General features: G+C 51.7%; 1 protein-coding gene across 1 annotated transcript in view; it reads left to right on the top strand.

Moving 5' to 3' along the window:
• The window catches only part of CFAP107 (cilia and flagella associated protein 107), a 33,846-nt gene extending 12,993 nt beyond the window's left edge, over positions 1 to 20,853 (top strand). The window contains exons 2-4 of the mRNA XM_077458379.1: positions 3,892 to 4,005; positions 10,729 to 10,903; positions 18,742 to 20,853. Of these exons, the coding sequence (XP_077314505.1) occupies positions 3,892 to 4,005; positions 10,729 to 10,903; positions 18,742 to 19,022 (570 nt within the window). The 3' untranslated portion in view covers positions 19,023 to 20,853. The remainder of the gene's footprint in view (positions 1 to 3,891; positions 4,006 to 10,728; positions 10,904 to 18,741) is intronic.
• Positions 20,854 to 21,022: the final 169 nt, after the last annotated feature.

Raw genomic sequence — 21,022 nt, 5'->3', positions numbered from 1 at the left:
TTTTGGTCTAAAAATCCATTTTATAGCTGCCCCACCTCTCTGGTACCTTCTCAGCCAATAGAAACATGTCTGTGTATAATGTGTGTACATGCATGTGTATACTGTGTGATTGTATACTGTGTGTGTGTGTGTGTTTTTGTATACTGTGTGGCCCCATAATCTCTGACTGCCCGGGGGCGCCATGAGTTGTCAGTATGCCCCTGGGCGGAGGACACCCGAGACAGGCTCCACCGCAACGCGAAGTTTGCGGAAGGCTAAAGGTATATCTTCAGCTTGCTGTACGGCTCGGTGTGACTCCGGACCTCACTTGTGCTCCTAGGCCCCATCTTGTGGCAAATGTATGAAGTGTTTTTATCTTTCCCGTATGTGATTTTTGCTTACAGCTAACATCAAATGAAATGATGTTATGGTCACTGCTACCCAGATGTTCCTTTATCTGAACATTAGTAATACGCTCTGCATGGTTTGAGATTACCAGGTCCAACAGAACATCATTCCTAGTTGGGGCCTCAATAAACTGGATCATAAAATTGTCCTGTAATAGGTTTATAAATGTTTGCCCTTTAACTGTCCCAGCAGTGCCATTACCCCAGTCAATTTCTGGGTAGTTACCATCCCCCATTATTATCACTGTCCCAGCCCTTTCTATCTGTGCAAGGAGCTGGGTCTCCACCTCCTCATTAACATTGGGTGGTCTATAACAAACTCCAATGATTAACTTTGAACTACGCACATCTGTATGCAGTTCTACCCATAATGCCTCAGACTCATCGCACTCTCCATCCACCAGGTCCTCTTTCTCACTCGCTTTGAGATCACTTCTCACATACAGACAGACCCCTCCACCTTTCCTTTTTACTCTGTCCTTCCGAAAGAGTGCATAGCCAGGAATATTAATAGCCCAGTCATGTGAGGAAGGAAGCCGAGTTTCAGCAATACCCATTACATCATAGCTCTCCTCATGCACCAGAGCTTCCAACTCGCCGATTTTGCTTGGCAGACTTCTGGCATTGGTGAACAAACACTCTAATGTATTAATATATTTTGACCGGTCACATACTATCCTCTCATTGGGTGTTCCAAGATTACAACTAGGACTTGCTACTATGTTTACCTTGGGTTTATGTGCTTTGGTTACCCTACCACTAATGCCCCTAATATTACCCTCTGGAATATGCTCCACGCTGACTTTCTCTATCTCTGGACCCTCCACCCCCCCCCCATCGCCTAGTTTAAAAACCCCTCCAGCTGATCTGCACCCTCCTCATTTAGGTGCAGTCCGTCCCTACTATAGTACCGGTTATGGACTGAGGTCGCCCAGTCCTTCAAGAACCCAAACCCCTCCTTACTACCCCAGCCCCTCAGCCACTTGTTTACGTCCCTAATCTCCCTCTTCCTTTCTGGTGTGGCTCCATGTACCGGTACTATTCCTGAGAATACCCCCCTGGAGGTCCTTCTCCTCAATTTAGCTCCAAAGTCCCTAAAATAGTTTTTTAGGACACTCCATCTGCCTCTGACTTTGTCATTGGTGCACCATGACAGCCGGTCTTCCCCACCCCCTCCCAGTAATCTGTCCACCAGATCCGTGATGTGATCCGTGATGTGATCCGTGATGTGATCCGTGATGTGCCGAACCCGAGCGCCTGGTATACAACATACAGTTCAGAGCTTCAGGTCCTTGTTACAGATTGTCCTCTCTGTCCTTCTAAGAACTGAGTCCCTACCACCAGGATCTGTCCTTCCTTTCCCTTCGATCCCCCCCCCCCCCCCCCCACTCTCGATCGGTTTTATTTGCCCGCGTTGGTTCAGGTTTTCTATAATAGCGCTATTACATCCATACAGACTCTTATTATTATTATTATTCACGATTTATATAGCGCCATCTGTTTACGCAGCGCTTTACAATTTAGAAATTATGCCCCATACACACGATCGGATTTTCCAACAACAAATGTTGGATGTGAGCTGGTTGGCGGTCCGGCCGTGTGTACGCTGCACCGAACATTTGTTGTCGGGCTTTCCGATCGTGTGTACACAAGTCCGTTGGACAAAAGTCCACACATGCTCAGAATCAAGTACAAGCCGGAGATATCACTAACATTCGTAATGGAGATATCACGTGTGTCTTGTACGTCACCGAGTTTCCGCATCCCCACACCCCCACGTCCTCACATTCCCACGTCCCCACATTCCCACACCCCCGCCTCCCCACATCCCCACATTCCTGCGTCCCCACATCCCCGCGTCCCCACATCCCTGCGTCCCCACATCCCCACATCCCCGCGTCCCCACACCCCCGCGTCCCCACATTCACACACACCCGCGTCCCCACATTCCCGCGTCCCCACATTCCCACACCCCCGCCTCCCCACATCCCCACATCCCCGCGTCCCCACATCCCCGCGTCCCCGCGTCCCCACATCCCCGCGTCCCCACATTCCCGTGTTCCCACATCCCCGCGTCCCCACATTCCCGTGTTCCCACATCCCCGCGTCCCCACATTCCCACACCCCCGCCTCCCCACATTTCCACACCCCCGCGTCCTCACATTCCCGTGTTCCCACATCCCCGCGTCCCCACATCCCCGCGTCCCCACATCCCCGCGTCCCCACATTCCCGCGTCTCCACATTCCCGTGTTCCCACATCCCCACACCCCCGCGTCCCCACATCCCCACACCCCCGCGTCCCCACATCCCCACATTCCCACGTCCCCACATCCCCGCGTCCCCACATTCCCGCGTCTCCACATTCCCGTGTTCCCACATCCCCACACCCCCGCGTCCCCACATCCCCACATTCCCACGTCCCCACATCCCCGCGTCTCCACATTCCCGTGTTCCCACACTCCCACGTCTCCATGTTCCCACATCCCGCGTCCCCACATTCACACCCCCCGCATCCCCACATTCCCACATTCCCACACCCCCGCGTCCCCACACCCCCGCGTCCCCACATTCACACACACCCGCGTCCCCACATCCCCACACCCCCGCGTCCCCACATTCCCACACCCCCGCGTCCCCACATCCCCACACCCCCGCGTCCCCACATCCCCACACACCCGCGTCCTCACATTCCCGCGTCTCCACATTCCCGTGTTCCCACACTCCCACACCCCCGCGTCCCCACATCCCCACACCCCCGCGTCCCCACATTCCCACACCCCCGCGTCCCCACATTCCCACACCCCCGCGTCCCCACATTCACACACACCCGCGTCCCCACATCCCCGTGTCCCCACATTCACACCCCCCCGCATTCCCACATTCCCACACCCCCGCCTCCCCACATCCCCACATTCCCGCGTCCCCACACTCCTGCGTCCCCACATCCCCGCTTCCCCACACCCCCGCCTCCCCACATCCCCACATTCCCGCGTCCCCACACTCCTGCGTCCCCACATCCCCGCGTCCCCACATCCCCGCGTCCCCACATCCCCGCTTCCCCACATCCCCGCTTCCCCACACCCGCGCGTCCCCACACCCCCGTGTCCCCACACCCCCGCGTCCCCACACTCCCGCGTCCCCACATCCCCGCGTCCCCACATTCCCACGTCCCCACACTCCCGCGTCCCCACATCCCCGCGTCCCCACACTCCCGCGTCCCCACATTCCCGCGTCCCCACATCCCTGCGTCCCCACATCCCCACATCCCCGCGTCCCCACACTCCTGCGTCCCCACACTCCCATATCCCCACATTCCCGTGTCCCCACATTCCCGCGTCCCCACATTCATAATTGTTGGCCAACATTTGTCTGCTGTGTGTAGGCAAGACAACTTGGAGCCGACAACAACAAAAATGCAGGGTTTTGTTGTCGGAGAGTCGGATCGTGTGTACGGGACATTCGTCTTCACCCCCCAATTCATATCTCTTGTGTTCTTCTCTTTAGTTTAGAAGAAATGACTTCCCAACATCCAGCAGCTGCTATGAGATCGACTTTCATCGGTTCCCCGACAGCCAACCCGATCGAATCCAGAGAAGATCTTATCTGAAGAGAATGGAGGTAATTATTACACTCACCCGACCCCGATAGCCAGGAGAACCTACCTCACATTGAAATCCCCCCCAGTCTCTGCCCCTCCCCCAGTCTCTCCTCCTCTCCCCCCTTCTCTGCCCCTCCCCCAGTCTCTGCTCCTCTCCCCCCATCTCTGCCCCTCCCCCAGTCTCTCCTCCTCTCTCCCCATCTCTGCCCCTCCCCCAGTCTCTCCTCCTCTCCCCCCATCTCTGCCCCTCCCCCCAGTCTCTCCTCCTCTCTCCCCATCTCTGCCCCTCCCCCAGTCTCTCCTCCTCTCCCCCCATCTCTGCCCCTCCCCCAGTCTCTCCTCCTCTCTCCCCATCTCTGCCCCTCCCTCAGTCTCTCCTCCTCTCCCCCCATCTCTGCCCCCCCAGTCTCTGCCCCTCCCCCAGTCTCTCCTCCTCTCTCCCCCCAGTCTCTCCTCCTCTCTCCTCCTCTCTCCCCCCAGTCTCTCCTCCTCTCCCTCCCATCTTTGCCCCTCCCCCAGTCTCTCCTCCTCTCCACTCCTCTCCCCCCCCCCCCCCCAGTGTCTCCTCCTCTCCCCCCCAGTCTCTCCTCCTCTCTCCCCCCAGTCTCTCCTTCCCCCCCAGTCTCTCTACTCCTCTCTCCCCCCAGTCTCTCCTCCTCTCCCCCCCAGTCTATCCTCCTCTCTACCCCCAGTCTCTCCTCCTCTCTCCCCCCAGTCTCTCCTCCTCTCTCCCCCCAGTCTCTCCTCCTCTCCCCCCCAGTCTCTCCTCCTCTCGCCTCCTCTCCCCCCCAGTCTCTCCTCCTCTCTCCCCCCAGTCTCTCCTCCTCTCCCCCCAGTCTCTCCTCTTCTCGCCTCCTCTCCCCCCCCAGTCTCTCCTCCTCTCTCCCCCCAGTCTCTCCCCCCAGTCTCTCCTCCTCTCTCTCCCCAGTCTCCCCCCCAGTCTCTCCTCTCCCCTATTTCTGCCCCTCCCTCCAGTCTCTCCTCCTCTCCCCCCCAGTCTCTCCTCCTCTCCACTCCTCTCCCCCCCCCCCCCCAGTGTCTCCTCCTCTCCCCCCCAGTCTCTCCTCCTCTCTCCCCCCAGTCTCTCCTTCCCCCCAGTCTCTCTACTCCTCTCTCCCCCCAGTCTCTCCTCCTCTCCCCCCCAGTCTATCCTCCTCTCTACCCCCAGTCTCTCCTCCTCTCTCCCCCCAGTCTCTCCTCCTCTCTCCCCCCAGTCTCTCCTCCTCTCCCCCCCAGTCTCTCCTCCTCTCGCCTCCTCTCCCCCCCAGTCTCTCCTCCTCTCTCCCCCCAGTCTCTCCTCCTCTCCCCCCAGTCTCTCCTCTTCTCGCCTCCTCTCCCCCCCCAGTCTCTCCTCCTCTCTCCCCCCAGTCTCTCCTCCTCTCTCTCCCCAGTCTCCCCCCCAGTCTCTCCTCTCCCCTATTTCTGCCCCCCCCCCGCAGTCTCTCCTCCCCCCCCCCGCAGTCTCTCCTCCTCTCCCCCCCCCCCAGTTTATCCTCCTCTCTCCCCCCTCCAGTTTCTCCTCCTCTTACCACAGTTCTCTCTCCCAGCCTCTTTGGATGGATGGAGACATGGATGGGATGGATGGAGACATGGATGGATGGGATGGATGGGATGGATGGAGACATGGATGGGATGGGTGGATGGATGGAGACATGGATGAATGGATAAAGACATGGAAGGATGGAGACATGGATGGATGGATGTAGGGATGGATGGAGACATGGATGGATGGATGGATGGATGGAGACATGGATGGATGGATGGATAAAGACATGGATGGATGGATGGATGGAGACATAGATGGATGGATGTAGGGATGGATGGAGACATGGATGGATGGATAAAGACATGGAAGGATGGAGACATGGATGGATGGATGGATGGATGGAGACATAGATGGATGGATGGATGGATGGATGGATGGAGGGATGTAGGGATGGATGGGAACATGGATGGATGGATGGATGAAGACATGGATGGATGGATGGGATGGATGGATGGAGACATGGATGGATGGATGGATAAAGACATGGAAGGATGGAGACATGGATGGATGGATGGATAAAGACATGGAAGGATGGAGACATGGATGGATGGATGGATAAAGACATGGAAGGATGGAGACATAGATGGATGGATAGATGGATGGATGGATGGATGTAGGGATGGATGGGGACATGGATGGATGGATGGAGACATGGATGGATAGATGGATGGATGGAGACATGGATGGATGTGATGGATGGATGGATGGGGACATGGATGGATGGATGGAATGGATGGATGGAGACATGGATGGATGGATGGATGGATGGATGGATGGATGGAGACATGGATGGATGGGATGGATGGATGGATGGGGACATGGATGGATGGATGGATAGAGACATGGATGGATGGATGGGATGGATGGATGGGGACATGGATGGATGGATGGATAGAGACATGGATGGATGGATAGAGACATGGATGGATGGATGGAGACATGGATGGATGGATGGAGACATGGATGGATGGATGGATGGATGGAGACATGGATGGATGGATGGAGACATGGAGGGATGGGATGGATGGATGGATGGAGACATGGATGGATGGGATGGATGGATGGATGGGATGGATGGATGGAGACATGGATGGATGGGATGGATGGATGGATGGAGACATGGATGGATGGATGGAATGGATGGATGGAGACATGGATGGATGGATGGATGGATGGATGGATGGAGACATGGATGGATGGGATGGATGGATGGATGGGGACATGGATGGATGGATGGATAGAGACATGGATGGATGGATGGGATGGATGGATGGGGACATGGATGGATGGATGGATAGAGACATGGATGGATGGATAGAGACATGGATGGATGGATGGAGACATGGATGGATGGATGGAGACATGGATGGATGGATGGATGGATGGAGACATGGATGGATGTGATGGATGGATGGATGGAGACATGGATGGATGGATGGAATGGATGGATGGAGACATGGATGGATGGATGGATGGATGGATGGATGGAGACATGGATGGATGGGATGGATGGATGGATGGGGACATGGATGGATGGATGGATAGAGACATGGATGGATGGATGGGATGGATGGATGGGGACATGGATGGATGGATGGATAGAGACATGGATGGATGGATAGAGACATGGATGGATGGATGGAGACATGGATGGATGGATGGAGACATGGATGGATGGATGGATGGATGGAGACATGGATGGATGGATGGAGACATGGAGGGATGGGATGGATGGATGGATGGAGACATGGATGGATGGGATGGATGGATGGATGGGATGGATGGATGGAGACATGGATGGATGGGATGGATGGATGGATGGAGACATGGATGGATGGGATGGATGGATGGAGACATGGATGGATGGGATGGATGGATGGAGACATGGATGGATGGAGACATGGATGGATGGATGGATGGAGACATGGATGGATGGGATGGATGGATGGAGACATGGATGGATGGATGGATGGATGGAGACATGGATGGATGGGATGGATGGATGGAGACATGGATGGATGGGATGGATGGATGGAGACATGGATGGATGGATGGAGACATGGATGGATGGATGGAGACATGGATGGATGGAGACATGGATGGATGGGATGGATGGATGGAGACATGGATGGATGGATGGAGACATGGATGGATGGATGGAGACATGGATGGATGGGATGGATGGATGGGGACATGGATGGATGGGATGGATGGATGGATGGAGACATGGATGGATGGGATGGATGGATGGAGACATGGATGGATGGGATGGATGGATGGATGGAGACATGGATGGATGGGATGGATGGATGGGGACATGGATGGATGGGATGGATGGATGGGGACATGGATGGATGGAGGATGGATGGATGGAGACATGGATGGATGGATGGAGACATGGAGGGATGGGATGGATGGATGGATGGAGACATGGATGGATGGGATGGATGGATGGATGGGATGGATGGATGGAGACATGGATGGATGGGATGGATGGATGGATGGAGACATGGATGGATGGGATGGATGGATGGAGACATGGATGGATGGGATGGATGGATGGAGACATGGATGGATGGAGACATGGATGGATGGATGGATGGATGGAGACATGGATGGATGGGATGGATGGATGGAGACATGGATGGATGGAGGATGAGGGACATGGATGGATGGGATGGATGGATGGAGACATGGATGGATGGGATGGATGGATGGAGACATGGATGGATGGGATGGATGGATGGAGACATGGATGGATGGGATGGATGGATGGAGACATGGATGGATGGGATGGATGGATGGGGACATGGATGGATGGGATGGATGGATGGATGGAGACATGGATGGATGGGATGAATGGATGGAGACATGGATGGATGGGATGGATGGATGGATGGAGACATGGATGGATGGGATGGATGGATGGGGACATGGATGGATGGGATGGATGGATGGGGACATGGATGGATGGGATGGATGGATGGATGGGGACATGGATGGATGGGATGGATGGATGGATGGAGACATGGATGGATGGATGGAGACATGGATGGATGGATGGAGACATGGATGGATGGGATGGATGGATGGGGACATGGATGGATGGGATGGATGGATGGAGACATGGATGGATGGGATGAATGGATGGAGACATGGATGGATGGGATGGATGGATGGATGGAGACATGGATGGATGGGATGGATGGATGGGGACATGGATGGATGGGATGGATGGATGGGGACATGGATGGATGGGATGGATGGATGGATGGGGACATGGATGGATGGGATGGATGGATGGATGGGGACATGGATGGATGGGATGGATGGATGGATGGATGGAGACATGGATGGATGGGATGAATGGATGGAGACATGGATGGATGGGATGGATGGATGGATGGAGACATGGATGGATGGGATGAATGGATGGAGACATGGATGGATGGGATGGATGGAGACATGGATGGATGGATGGATGTAGGGATGGAGACATGGATGGATGGAGACATGGATGGATGGATGGAGACATGGATGGATGGGATGGATGGATGGGGACATGGATGGATGGGATGGATGGATGGATGGAGACATGGATGGATGGGATGAATGGATGGAGACATGGATGGATGGGATGGATGGATGGATGGAGACATGGATGGATGGGATGGATGGATGGGGACATGGATGGATGGGATGGATGGATGGGGACATGGATGGATGGGATGGATGGATGGATGGGGACATGGATGGATGGATGGATGGATGGATGGATGGGGACATGGATGGATGGGATGGATGGATGGATGGAGACATGGATGGATGGGATGGAGACATGGATGGATGGGATGGATGGAGACATGGATGGAAGGATGGAGACATGGATGGATGGATGGATGTAGGGATGGAGACATGGATGGATGGATGGATGGAGACATGGATGGATGGATGGATGGATGGATGGAGACATGGATGGATGGATGGATGTAGGGATGGAGACATGGATGGATGGATGGATGGAGACATGGATGGATGGATGGATGGATGGAGACATGGATGGATGGATGGATGGAGACATGGATGGATGGATGGATGGAGACATGGATGGATGGGATGGATGGATGGAGACATGGATGGATGGGATGGATGGATGGATGGATGGAGACATGGATGGATGGATGGATGGATGGAGACATGGATGGATGGATGGATGTAGGGATGGAGACATGGATGGATGGATGGATGGAGACATGGATGGATGGATGGATGGATGGAGACATGGATGGATGGATGGAGACATGGATGGATGGGATGGATGGATGGAGACATGGATGGATGGGATGGATGGATGGAGACATGGATGGATGGATGGAGACATGGATGGATGGATGGAGACATGGATGGATGGATGGAGACATGGATGGATGGAGACATGGATGGGATGGATGGATGGAGACATGGATGGAGGGATGGATGGAGACATGGATGGGATGGATGGATGGAGACATGGATGGATGGGATGGATGGAGATATGGATGGATGGATGGATGGAGACATGGATGGATGGATGGGATGGATGGATGGATGGAGACATGGATGGGATGGATGGATGGAGACATGGATGGATGGATGGATGGATGGAGACATGGATGGATGGATGGAGACATGGATGGATGGATGGAGACATGGATGGATGTAGGGATGGAGACATGGATGGATGGATGGATGGGATGGATGGATGGGATGGATGGATGGAGACATGGATGGATGGGATGGATGGATGGAGACATGGATGGATGGATGGAGACATGGATGGATGGATGGAGACATGGATGGATGGATGGAGACATGGATGGATGGATGGAGACATGGATGGATGGATGGAGACATGGATGGATGTAGGGATGGAGACATGGATGGATGGATGGATGGGATGGATGGATGGGATGGATGGATGGAGACATGGATGGATGGGATGGATGGATGGAGACATGGATGGATGGATGGAGACATGGATGGATGGATGGAGACATGGATGGATGGATGGAGACATGGATGGATGGATGGAGACATGGATGGATGGAGACATGGATGGATGGATGGATGGGATGGATGGATGGATGGAGACATGGATGGATGGGATGGATGGATGGTTGTATTTCTAGGAAGACTTGGTGTGTCCTCCTCATTCCAGGGATTACCGGGACGGCATCTCCTCTCCCATCACGGAGAAGTTGTTGGGGGACATTTGGTGTCTCTCTACGATGACCATTACATCAGACGCGGGAACTCCTCCCTTCCCCCACTCCGTACCTGGGATGGGAGGAGCTTGGCCTGGCTTCCCGAGAGATCCGACTTCCCTGTGACAGGTCAGTCTCTATATACTGTATATATATATATAATCGCTGATAGTCGGGAGGTTTTGTAGAAACGCCTTCATGTGGAATTGAGTGACATCTCTGAGCTCCTCCCACCTTCTGCAATTCCTATCAGGCTGTCAGAGTGCCGCTCTCTATTATCATTCATATGACACACTATACACCGGAGCCACAGCACAGCACCCCGGTGTGCACACCTACCTCCATACATGGCAGATCCCCCATAGTGGTTGGCAGAAGGTAGGTGGACGGAGGGTTGGTCAGAAAGTTGTGAATCTTCTTTGGTTTTGTTTGACATTCATCCCTCTTCCATCTTCTCCTCACAGTGAAGACCCCTTATATGTACATTACACACTCCTGACCCCCACACTCTGTACATTACACACTCCTGACCCCCACACTCTGTACATTACACACTCCTGACCCCCACACTCTGTACATTACACACTCCTGACCCCCACACTCTGTACATTACACACTCCTGACCCCCACACTCTGTACATTACACACTCCTGACCCCCACACTCTGTACATTACACACTCCTGACCCCCACACTCTGTACATTACACACTCCTGACCCCCACACTCTGTACATTACACACTCCTGACCCCCACACTCTGTACATTACACACTCCTGACCCCCACACTCTGTACATTACACACTCCTGACCCCCACACTCTGTACATTACACACTCCTGACCCCTGTACTCTGTACATTACACACTCCTCACCCCTGTACTCTGTACATTACACACTCCTGACCCCTGTACTCTGTACATTACACACTCCTGACCCCTGTACTCTGTACATTACACACTCCTCACCCCTGTACTCTGTACATCACACACTCCTCACCCCTGTACTCTGTACATTACACACTCCTGACCCCCACACTCTGTACATTACACACTCCTGACCCCCACACTCTGTACATTACACACTCCTGACCCCCACACTCTGTACATTACACACTCCTGACCCCCACACTCTGTACATTACACACTCCTGACCCCCACACTCTGTACATTACACACTCCTGACCCCCACACTCTGTACATTACACACTCCTGACCCCTGTACTCTGTACATTACACACTCCTCACCCCTGTACTCTGTACATTACACACTCCTGACCCCTGTACTCTGTACATTACACACTCCTGACCCCTGTACTCTGTACATTACACACTCCTCACCCCTGTACTCTGTACATCACACACTCCTCACCCCTGTACTCTGTACATTACACACTCCTGACCCCTGTACTCTGTACATTACACACTCCTCACCCCTGTACTCTGTACATCACACACTCCTCACCCCTGTACTCTGTACATTACACACTCCTCACCCCTGTACTCTGTACATTACACACTCCTGACCCCTGTACTCTGTACATTACACACTCCTCAACCCTGTACTCTGTACATTACACACTCCTGACCCCCACACTCTGTACATTACACACTCCTCACCCCTGTACTCTGTACATCACACACTCCTCACCCCTGTACTCTGTACATTACACACTCCTGACCCCTGTACTCTGTACATTACACACTCCTGACCCCTGTACTCTGTACATTACACACTCCTCAACCCTGTACTCTGTACATCACACACTCCTCACCCCTGTACTCTGTACATTACACACTCCTCACCCCTGTACTCTGTACATTACACACTCCTCACCCCTGTACTCTGTACATTACACACTCCTCACCCCTGTACTCTGTACATTACACACTCCTCCCCCCTGTACTCTGTACATTACACACTCCTCACCCCTGTACTCTGCACATTACACACTCCTCACCCCTGTACTCTGTACATTACACACTCCTGACCTCTGTACTCTGTACATTACACACTCCTGACCCCTGTACTCTGTACATTACACACTCCTGACCCCCACACTCTGTACATTACACACTCCTCACCCCTGTACTCTGTACATTACACACTCCTCACCCCTGTACTCTATACATTACACACTCCTCACCCCTGTACTCTGTACATTACACACTCCTGACCCCCACACTCTGTACATTACACACTCCTGACCCCCACACTCTGTACATTACACACTCCTGACCCCCACACTCTGTACATTACACACTCCTCACCCCTGTACTCTATACATTACACACTCCTGACCCCCACACTCTGTACATTACACACTCCTGACCCCTGTACTCTGTACATTACACACTCCTCCCCCCTGTACTCTGTACATTACACACTCCTCACCCCTGTACTCTGTACATTACACACTCCTCACCCCTGTACTCTGTACATTACACACTCCTGACCCCTGTACTCTGTACATTACACACTCCTGACCCCTGTACTCTGTACATTACACACTCCTGACCCCTGTACTCTGTACATTACACACTCCTCACCCCTGTACTCTGTACATTACACACTCCTCCCCCCTGTACTCTGTACATTACACACTCCTCACCCCTGTACTCTGTACATTACACACTCCTCACCCCTGTACTCTGTACATTACACACTCCTCACCCCTGTACTCTGTACATTACACACTCCTGACCCCTGTACTCTGTACATTACACACTCCTCACCCCTGTACTCTGTACATTACACACTCCTCACCCCTGTACTCTGTACATTACACACTCCTGACCCCTGTACTCTGTACATTACACACTCCTCACCCCTGTACTCTGTACATTACACACTCCTCACCCCTGTACTCTGTACATTACACACTCCTGACCCCTGTACTCTGTACATTACACACTCCTCACCCCTGTACTCTGTACATTACACACTCCTCACCCCTGTACTCTGTACATTACACACTCCTGACCCCTGTACTCTGTACATTACACACTCCTGACCCCCACACTCTGTACATTACACACTCCTCCCCCTGTACTCTGTACATTACACACTCCTCACCCCTGTACTCTGTACATTACACACTCCTCATCCCTGTACTCTGTACATTACACACTCCTGACCCCTGTACTCTGTACATTACACACTCCTGACCCCTGTACTCTGTACATTACACACTCCTCACCCCTGTACTCTGTACATTACACACTCCTCACCCCTGTACTCTGTACATTACACACTCCTCACCCCTGTACTCTGTACATTACACACTCCTGACCCCTGTACTCTGTACATTACACACTCCTCACCCCTGTACTCTGTACATTACACACTCCTCACCCCTGTACTCTGTACATTACACACTCCTGACCCCTGTACTCTGTACATTACACACTCCTCACCCCTGTACTCTGTACATTACACACTCCTCACCCCTGTACTCTGTACATTACACACTCCTGACCCCTGTACTCTGTACATTACACACTCCTGACCCCTGTACTCTGTACATTACACACTCCTGACCCCTGTACTCTGTACATTACACACTCCTGACCCCTGTACTCTGTACATTACACACTCCTCACCCCTGTACTCTGTACATTACACACTCCTCACCCCTGTACTCTGTACATTACACACTCCTGACCCCTGTACTCTGTACATTACACACTACTCCCCCCCACACTGTACATTACACACTCCTGACCCCTGTACTCTGTACATTACACACTCCTGACCCCTGTACTCTGTACATTACACACTCCTCACCCCTGTACTCTGTACATTACACACTCCTCCCCCCTGTACTCTGTACATTACACACTCCTCACCCCTGTACTCTATACATTACACACTCCTCACCCCTGTACTCTGTACATTACACACTCCTGACCCCCACACTCTGTACATTACACACTCCTCACCCCTGTACTCTGTACATTACACACTCCTGACCCCCACACTCTGTACATTACACACTCCTGACCCCTGTACTCTGTACATTACACACTCCTGACCCCTGTACTCTGTACATTACACACTCCTGACCCCTGTACTCTGTACATTACACACTCCTCACCCCTGTACTCTGTACATTACACACTCCTCACCCCTGTACATTACACACTCCTCACCCCTGTACTCTGTACATTACACACTCCTGACCCCTGTACTCTGTACATTACACACTCCTCACCCCTGTACTCTGTACATTACACACTCCTGACCCCTGTACTCTGTACATTACACACTCCTGACCCCTGTACTCTGTACATTACACACTCCTGACCCCTGTACTCTGTACATTACACACTCCTCACCCCTGTACTCTGTACATTACACACTCCTGACCCCTGTACTCTGTACATTACACACTCCTCACCCCTGTACTCTGTACATTACACACTCCTCACCCCTGTACACTGTACATTACACACTCCTGACCCCCACACTCTGTACATTACACACTCCTGACCCCTGTACTCTGTACATTACACACTCCTGACCCCTGTACTCTGTACATTACACACTCCTCACCCCTGTACTCTGTACATTACACACTCCTCACCCCTGTACTCTGTACATTACACACTCCTGACACCTGTACTCTGTACATTACACACTCCTCCCCCCCACACTGTACATTACACACTCCTGACCCCTGTACTCTGTACATTACACACTCCTGACCCCTGTACTCTGTACATTACACACTCCTCACCCCTGTACTCTGTACATTACACACTCCTCCCCCCTGTACTCTGTACATTACACACTCCTCACCCCTGTACTCTATACATTACACACTCCTCACCCCTGTACTCTGTACATTACACACTCCTGACCCCCACACTCTGTACATTACACACTCCTCACCCCTGTACTCTGTACATTACACACTCCTGACCCCCACACTCTGTACATTACACACTCCTGACCCCTGTACTCTGTACATTACACACTCCTGACCCCTGTACTCTGTACATTACACACTCCTCACCCCTGTACTCTGTACATTACACACTCCTCACCCCTGTACATTACACACTCCTCACCCCTGTACTCTGTACATTACACACTCCTGACCCCTGTACTCTGTACATTACACACTCCTGACCCCTGTACTCTGTACATTACACACTCCTCACCCCTGTACTCTGTACATTACACACTCCTGACCCCTGTACTCTGTACATTACACACTCCTGACCCCTGTACTCTGTACATTACACACTCCTGACCCCTGTACTCTGTACATTACACACTCCTCACCCCTGTACTCTGTACATTACACACTCCTGACCCCTGTACTCTGTACATTACACACTCCTCACCCCTGTACTCTGTACATTACACACTCCTCACCCCTGTACACTGTACATTACACACTCCTGACCCCTGTACTCTGTACATTACACACTCCTCACCCCTGTACTCGGTACATCACACACTCCTGACCCCTGTACTCTGTACATTACACTCTCCTCACCCCTGTACTCTGTACATTACACACTCCTCACCCCTGTACTCTATACATTACACACTCCTCACCCCTGTACTCTGTACATTACACACTCCTGACCCCTGTACTCTGTACATTACACACTCCTCACCCCTGTACTCGGTACATCACACACTCCTCACCCCTGTACTCTGTACATTACACACTCCTCACCCCTGTACTCTGTACATTACACACTCCTCACCCCTGTACTCTATACATTACACACTCCTGACCCCTGTACTCTGTACATTACACACTCCTGACCCCTGTACTCTGTACATTACACACTCCTGGCCCCTGTACTCTCTACATTACACACTCCTCACCCCTGTACTCTGTACATTACACACTCCTGACCCCTGTACTCTGTACATCACACACTCCTGACCCCTGTACTCTGTACATTACACACTCCTGACCCCTGTACTCTGTACATTACACACTCCCGACCCCTGTACTCTGTACATTACACACTCCTGACCTCTGTACTCTGTACATTACACACTCATGACCCATGTACTCTGTACATCACACACTCCACACCCATGTACTATGTACATTACACACTTCTGACCCCTGTAATCTGTACATCACACACTCCTCACCCCTGTACTCTGTACATTACACACTCCTGACCCCTGTACTCTGTACATCACTCCTGACCCCTGTACTCTGTACATTACACACTCCTCATCCCTGTACTCTGTACATTACACACTCCTCACCCCTGTACTCTGTACATTACACACTCCTCACCCCTGTACTCTGTACATTACACACTCCTGACCCCTGTACTCTGTACATTACACACTCCTCACCCCTGTACTCTGTACATTACACACTCTTCACCCCTGTACTCTGTACATTACACACTCCTCACCCCTGTACTCTGTACATTACACACTCCTCACCCCTGTACTCTGTACATTACACACTCCTCACCCCTGTACTCTGTACATTACACACTCCTCACCCCTGTACTCTGTACATTACACACTCCTCACCCCTGTACTCTGTACATTACACACTCCTGACCCCTGCACTCTGTACATTACACACTCCTCACCCCTGTACTCTGTACATTACACTCTCCTGACCCCTGTACTCTGTACATTACACACTCCTGACCCCTGTACTCTGTACATTACACATTCCTCACCCCTGTACTCTGTACATTACACACTCCTCACCCCTGTACTCTGTACATTACACACTCCTCACCCCTGTACTCTGTACATTACACACTCCTGACCCCTGTACTCTGTACATTACACATTCCTCACCCCTGTACTCTGTACATTACACACTCCTGACCCATGTACTCTGTACATTACACACTCCTGACCCCTGCACTCTGTACATTACACACTCCTCACCCCTGTACTCTGTACATTACACACTCCTCACCCCTGTACTCTGTACATTACACACTCCTCACCCCTGTACTCTGTACATTACACACTCCTCACCCCTGTACTCTGTACATTACACACTCCTGACCCCTGTACTCTGTACATTACACACTCCTCACCCCTGTACTCGCTACATTACACACTCCTGACCCCTGTACTCTGTACATTACACACTCTTGACCCCTGCACTCTGTACATTACACACTCCTCACCCCTGTACTCTGTACATTACACACTCCTCACCCCTGTACTCTGTACATTACACACTCCTCACCCCTGTACTCTGTACATTACACACTCCTCACCCCTGTACTCTGTACATTACACACTCCTCACCCCTGTACTCTGTACATTACACACTCCTGACCCCTGTACTCTGTACATTACACACTCCTCACCCCTGTACTCTGTACATTACACACTCCTCACCCCTGTACTCTGTACATTACACACTCCTCACCCCTGTACTCTGTACATTACACACTCCTCACCCCTGTACTCTGTACATTACACACTCCTCACCCCTGTACTCGCTACATTACACACTCCTGACCCCTGTACTCTGTACATTACACACTCTTGACCCCTGTACTCTGTACATTACACACTCCTCACCCCTGTACTCTGTACATTACACACTCCTCCCCCTGTACTCTGTACATTACACACTCCTCACCCCTGTACTCTGTACATTACACACTCCTCACCCCTTTACTCTGTACATTACACACTCCTCACCCCTGTACTCTGTACATTACACACTCCTGACCCCTGTACTCTGTACATTACACACTCCTCACCTCTTTACTCTGTACATTATTCACTTCCTGTCCTCGGGTGACAACGCTCACTTTCTGCACTGTGTCTATGGAGGAGCGTGTTGTCACCCCAGGCTGCCTGACACCCTCAGGTACTTATACTAGCTGTAGATGTAATGATTGCTGAATGAATATATTATTGGATGGCTGTGATCTTCCCGGAGTTCTTCCTCAGCACACAGACCGGCGCCTACTAAAGAAAGATCTTTTCCTTTACAGATCCTCCAACCAACTTCGGTCTTCTACAGGAAAAGCAAAAACTCTGGAGAGATCGCCCTTCAGAGGAGCAGAGAAGTGTCTATTCTGCCTCCTATAGGCCCCCGCCAGTCTCCGCCTTCATCGCGCCTCGATACGGGGTGGCCCCTCGTCTCCTTTCCAGCACCATGCACAGGAACAACAATACTAATAAAGCTTTAGACTTCAAATGTCAGACCTACCTCCAGGTCTCGGACCACCCCGGGGAACATGGCAGCAAAGTGCTGGTACAACCCACAGCGTAGGTGTCATCGATGTCTTCCGTCCAATAAATGTCCACGTGTCTTATCAATAAAGATCTGGAATCACAATATTATCTATTCAGTTATTGGAGGAATCATCCGAGAAGAGACCAGAGAGTCCCAATCCCAGCCGGCCAAACGTGTCGCCATTTCTATCATTCACCAGAAGTTCCTCCATCCACACTACACAGCCTGGATGGAGGAATCCCCACTATTCTCAATGCCAGAACCTGCGGCTGCCCGAGAGCCTGAACAGTGTCTGCGTCTGATAGGAGGGTCTTGTGATTGGATGCAGACACTGTTCAGCTGACAATTTTCCTCCTGATTGCTCTCAATGCTGTCAGGTCTCCCCACCCCACATTGCGGTTCACTCAGCAGGCTGAATACCCAGTCTATCAGATGTTTATTACAGGATGGAGCTCCAAGGAATCATTTCACCTTCCGGGCAGACCTAAAATCATCAATGTTTATAAACCATGTTACTTTGTATTTCTCTATCTCCCGTCTGATCAATGTTTATAAACAATGTTACTTTGTATTTCTAAGGCCTCTTTCACACGGGGCAGATCAGTAATGATCCGCCTCGTGAAGATCCGCTTGCTCAGCAGGGATCACTCCGTTGTCCCCGCTGAGCTGGCTGCGGACAGGGCGGTCTCCGCACACTGTGCAGGGACCGCCCTGTCAGCTCTCCGCTCTCCTCTATGGGGATCGGATGAGCACGGACCGTCTGTCCGTGTTCGTCCGATCCGCTCTGCAGACGGATAGAAAAATAGGATTTTCCTCCGTCTGCAGAATCGGACTGTTGCGGAGCCGGACGAAATCGGGTGTCTGCGGATGCTCATCCGCAGACACCCGCTATCCCATAGGGATGAATGTATGTGCGTATTTCATCCGCAAACGGATGGATGAAATACGGACATACCATCCGCATGTGTGAAAGGGGCCTATATCTCCTGTCTGATCAATGTTTATAAACAATGTTACTTTGTATCTCTCTATCTCCCGTCTGATCAATGTTTATAAACACTCCTGCTCTCTGCACTACTCCCGAAGCCTCCCTCTGAGTTCACAGAAGCCGGACCTACAGAGGAGGCATCAGATATCAGTATTGACTGTCAGTGCGCATTGAGAACAAGATTGGAATCATTAGGTGGTGTACATCTGCAACAATATTGATTTGCGTCAGAACCCCTGTGGACCACCGATAGAAAAAGATGGGCACGATCCTCATACGTGATGATGTCACACACCTAAGCTCCGCCTAACGTGTTTCGTCGTCATGTCAATGCTGATGACATGTCTGTTGTATTATGAATAATGTGAGTACTTGGAGTTTTCAATAAATGTTTAAGCTTTTTTTTTTTTTTACTACCCCATGAGGCGGTTTGGTTTCTCCTCTTGTATGGTTAGGGATAGGTTAGATTTGAGGGCCTGAACCCTGACCTGGACAGACCCTTTGGAGGGGAAGAGCACCCGCAGTTTACGATCATCATGGGGTATGGTTGGAACCTGAAGTTGCCTTTGGCCATTTGTGTCCAGGTGGTCAGTATTTTGGGGTGAGGGGCTCTATGTGCCGGGGTGAAGGTTTTGCCACTATCCTGGGGCATTTTCAATCTCCTCTGAAGTGCCTTCCAGTGAACATTTTATTGCACATTTTTTTATATAATGAAGGACTTTTTCCTTTTTACACATTTTTTATTTCTGTGTTTTCTGCATTTTCCATGACAGTTTTGATGTTTGTACCAAGAACTATAAGGCTACGATCGAATAGCTCGATGTTTGTGAATATATTTTATGACGACTATTTTCTAATAAATATCGCGCTAGGCTGGTGCGCCCTCTTGTGTTCGTTTTTTTGTAGTGACTTCAGAATGTCCCCAGTCTGAGGGCAGCAAGGCTTGGGGTTTCATCTCCGTGTTGTGGAGTTCTTCTCCATACCTTTCCCCGGGACACTACGCTTCTCACAGGAGGCGTTCTTCTTCTTGTTTTTCCCTGTATATAAT

This window comes from Lithobates pipiens, unplaced genomic scaffold (assembly GCF_037356315.1).
Source record: "Lithobates pipiens isolate NorthernLeopardFrog02 unplaced genomic scaffold, aLitPip1_a1.2 Scaffold_27, whole genome shotgun sequence".
NCBI classification, from domain to species: Eukaryota; Metazoa; Chordata; class Amphibia; order Anura; family Ranidae; genus Lithobates; species Lithobates pipiens.
This window is presented reverse-complemented; position numbering and strand designations above follow the sequence as displayed.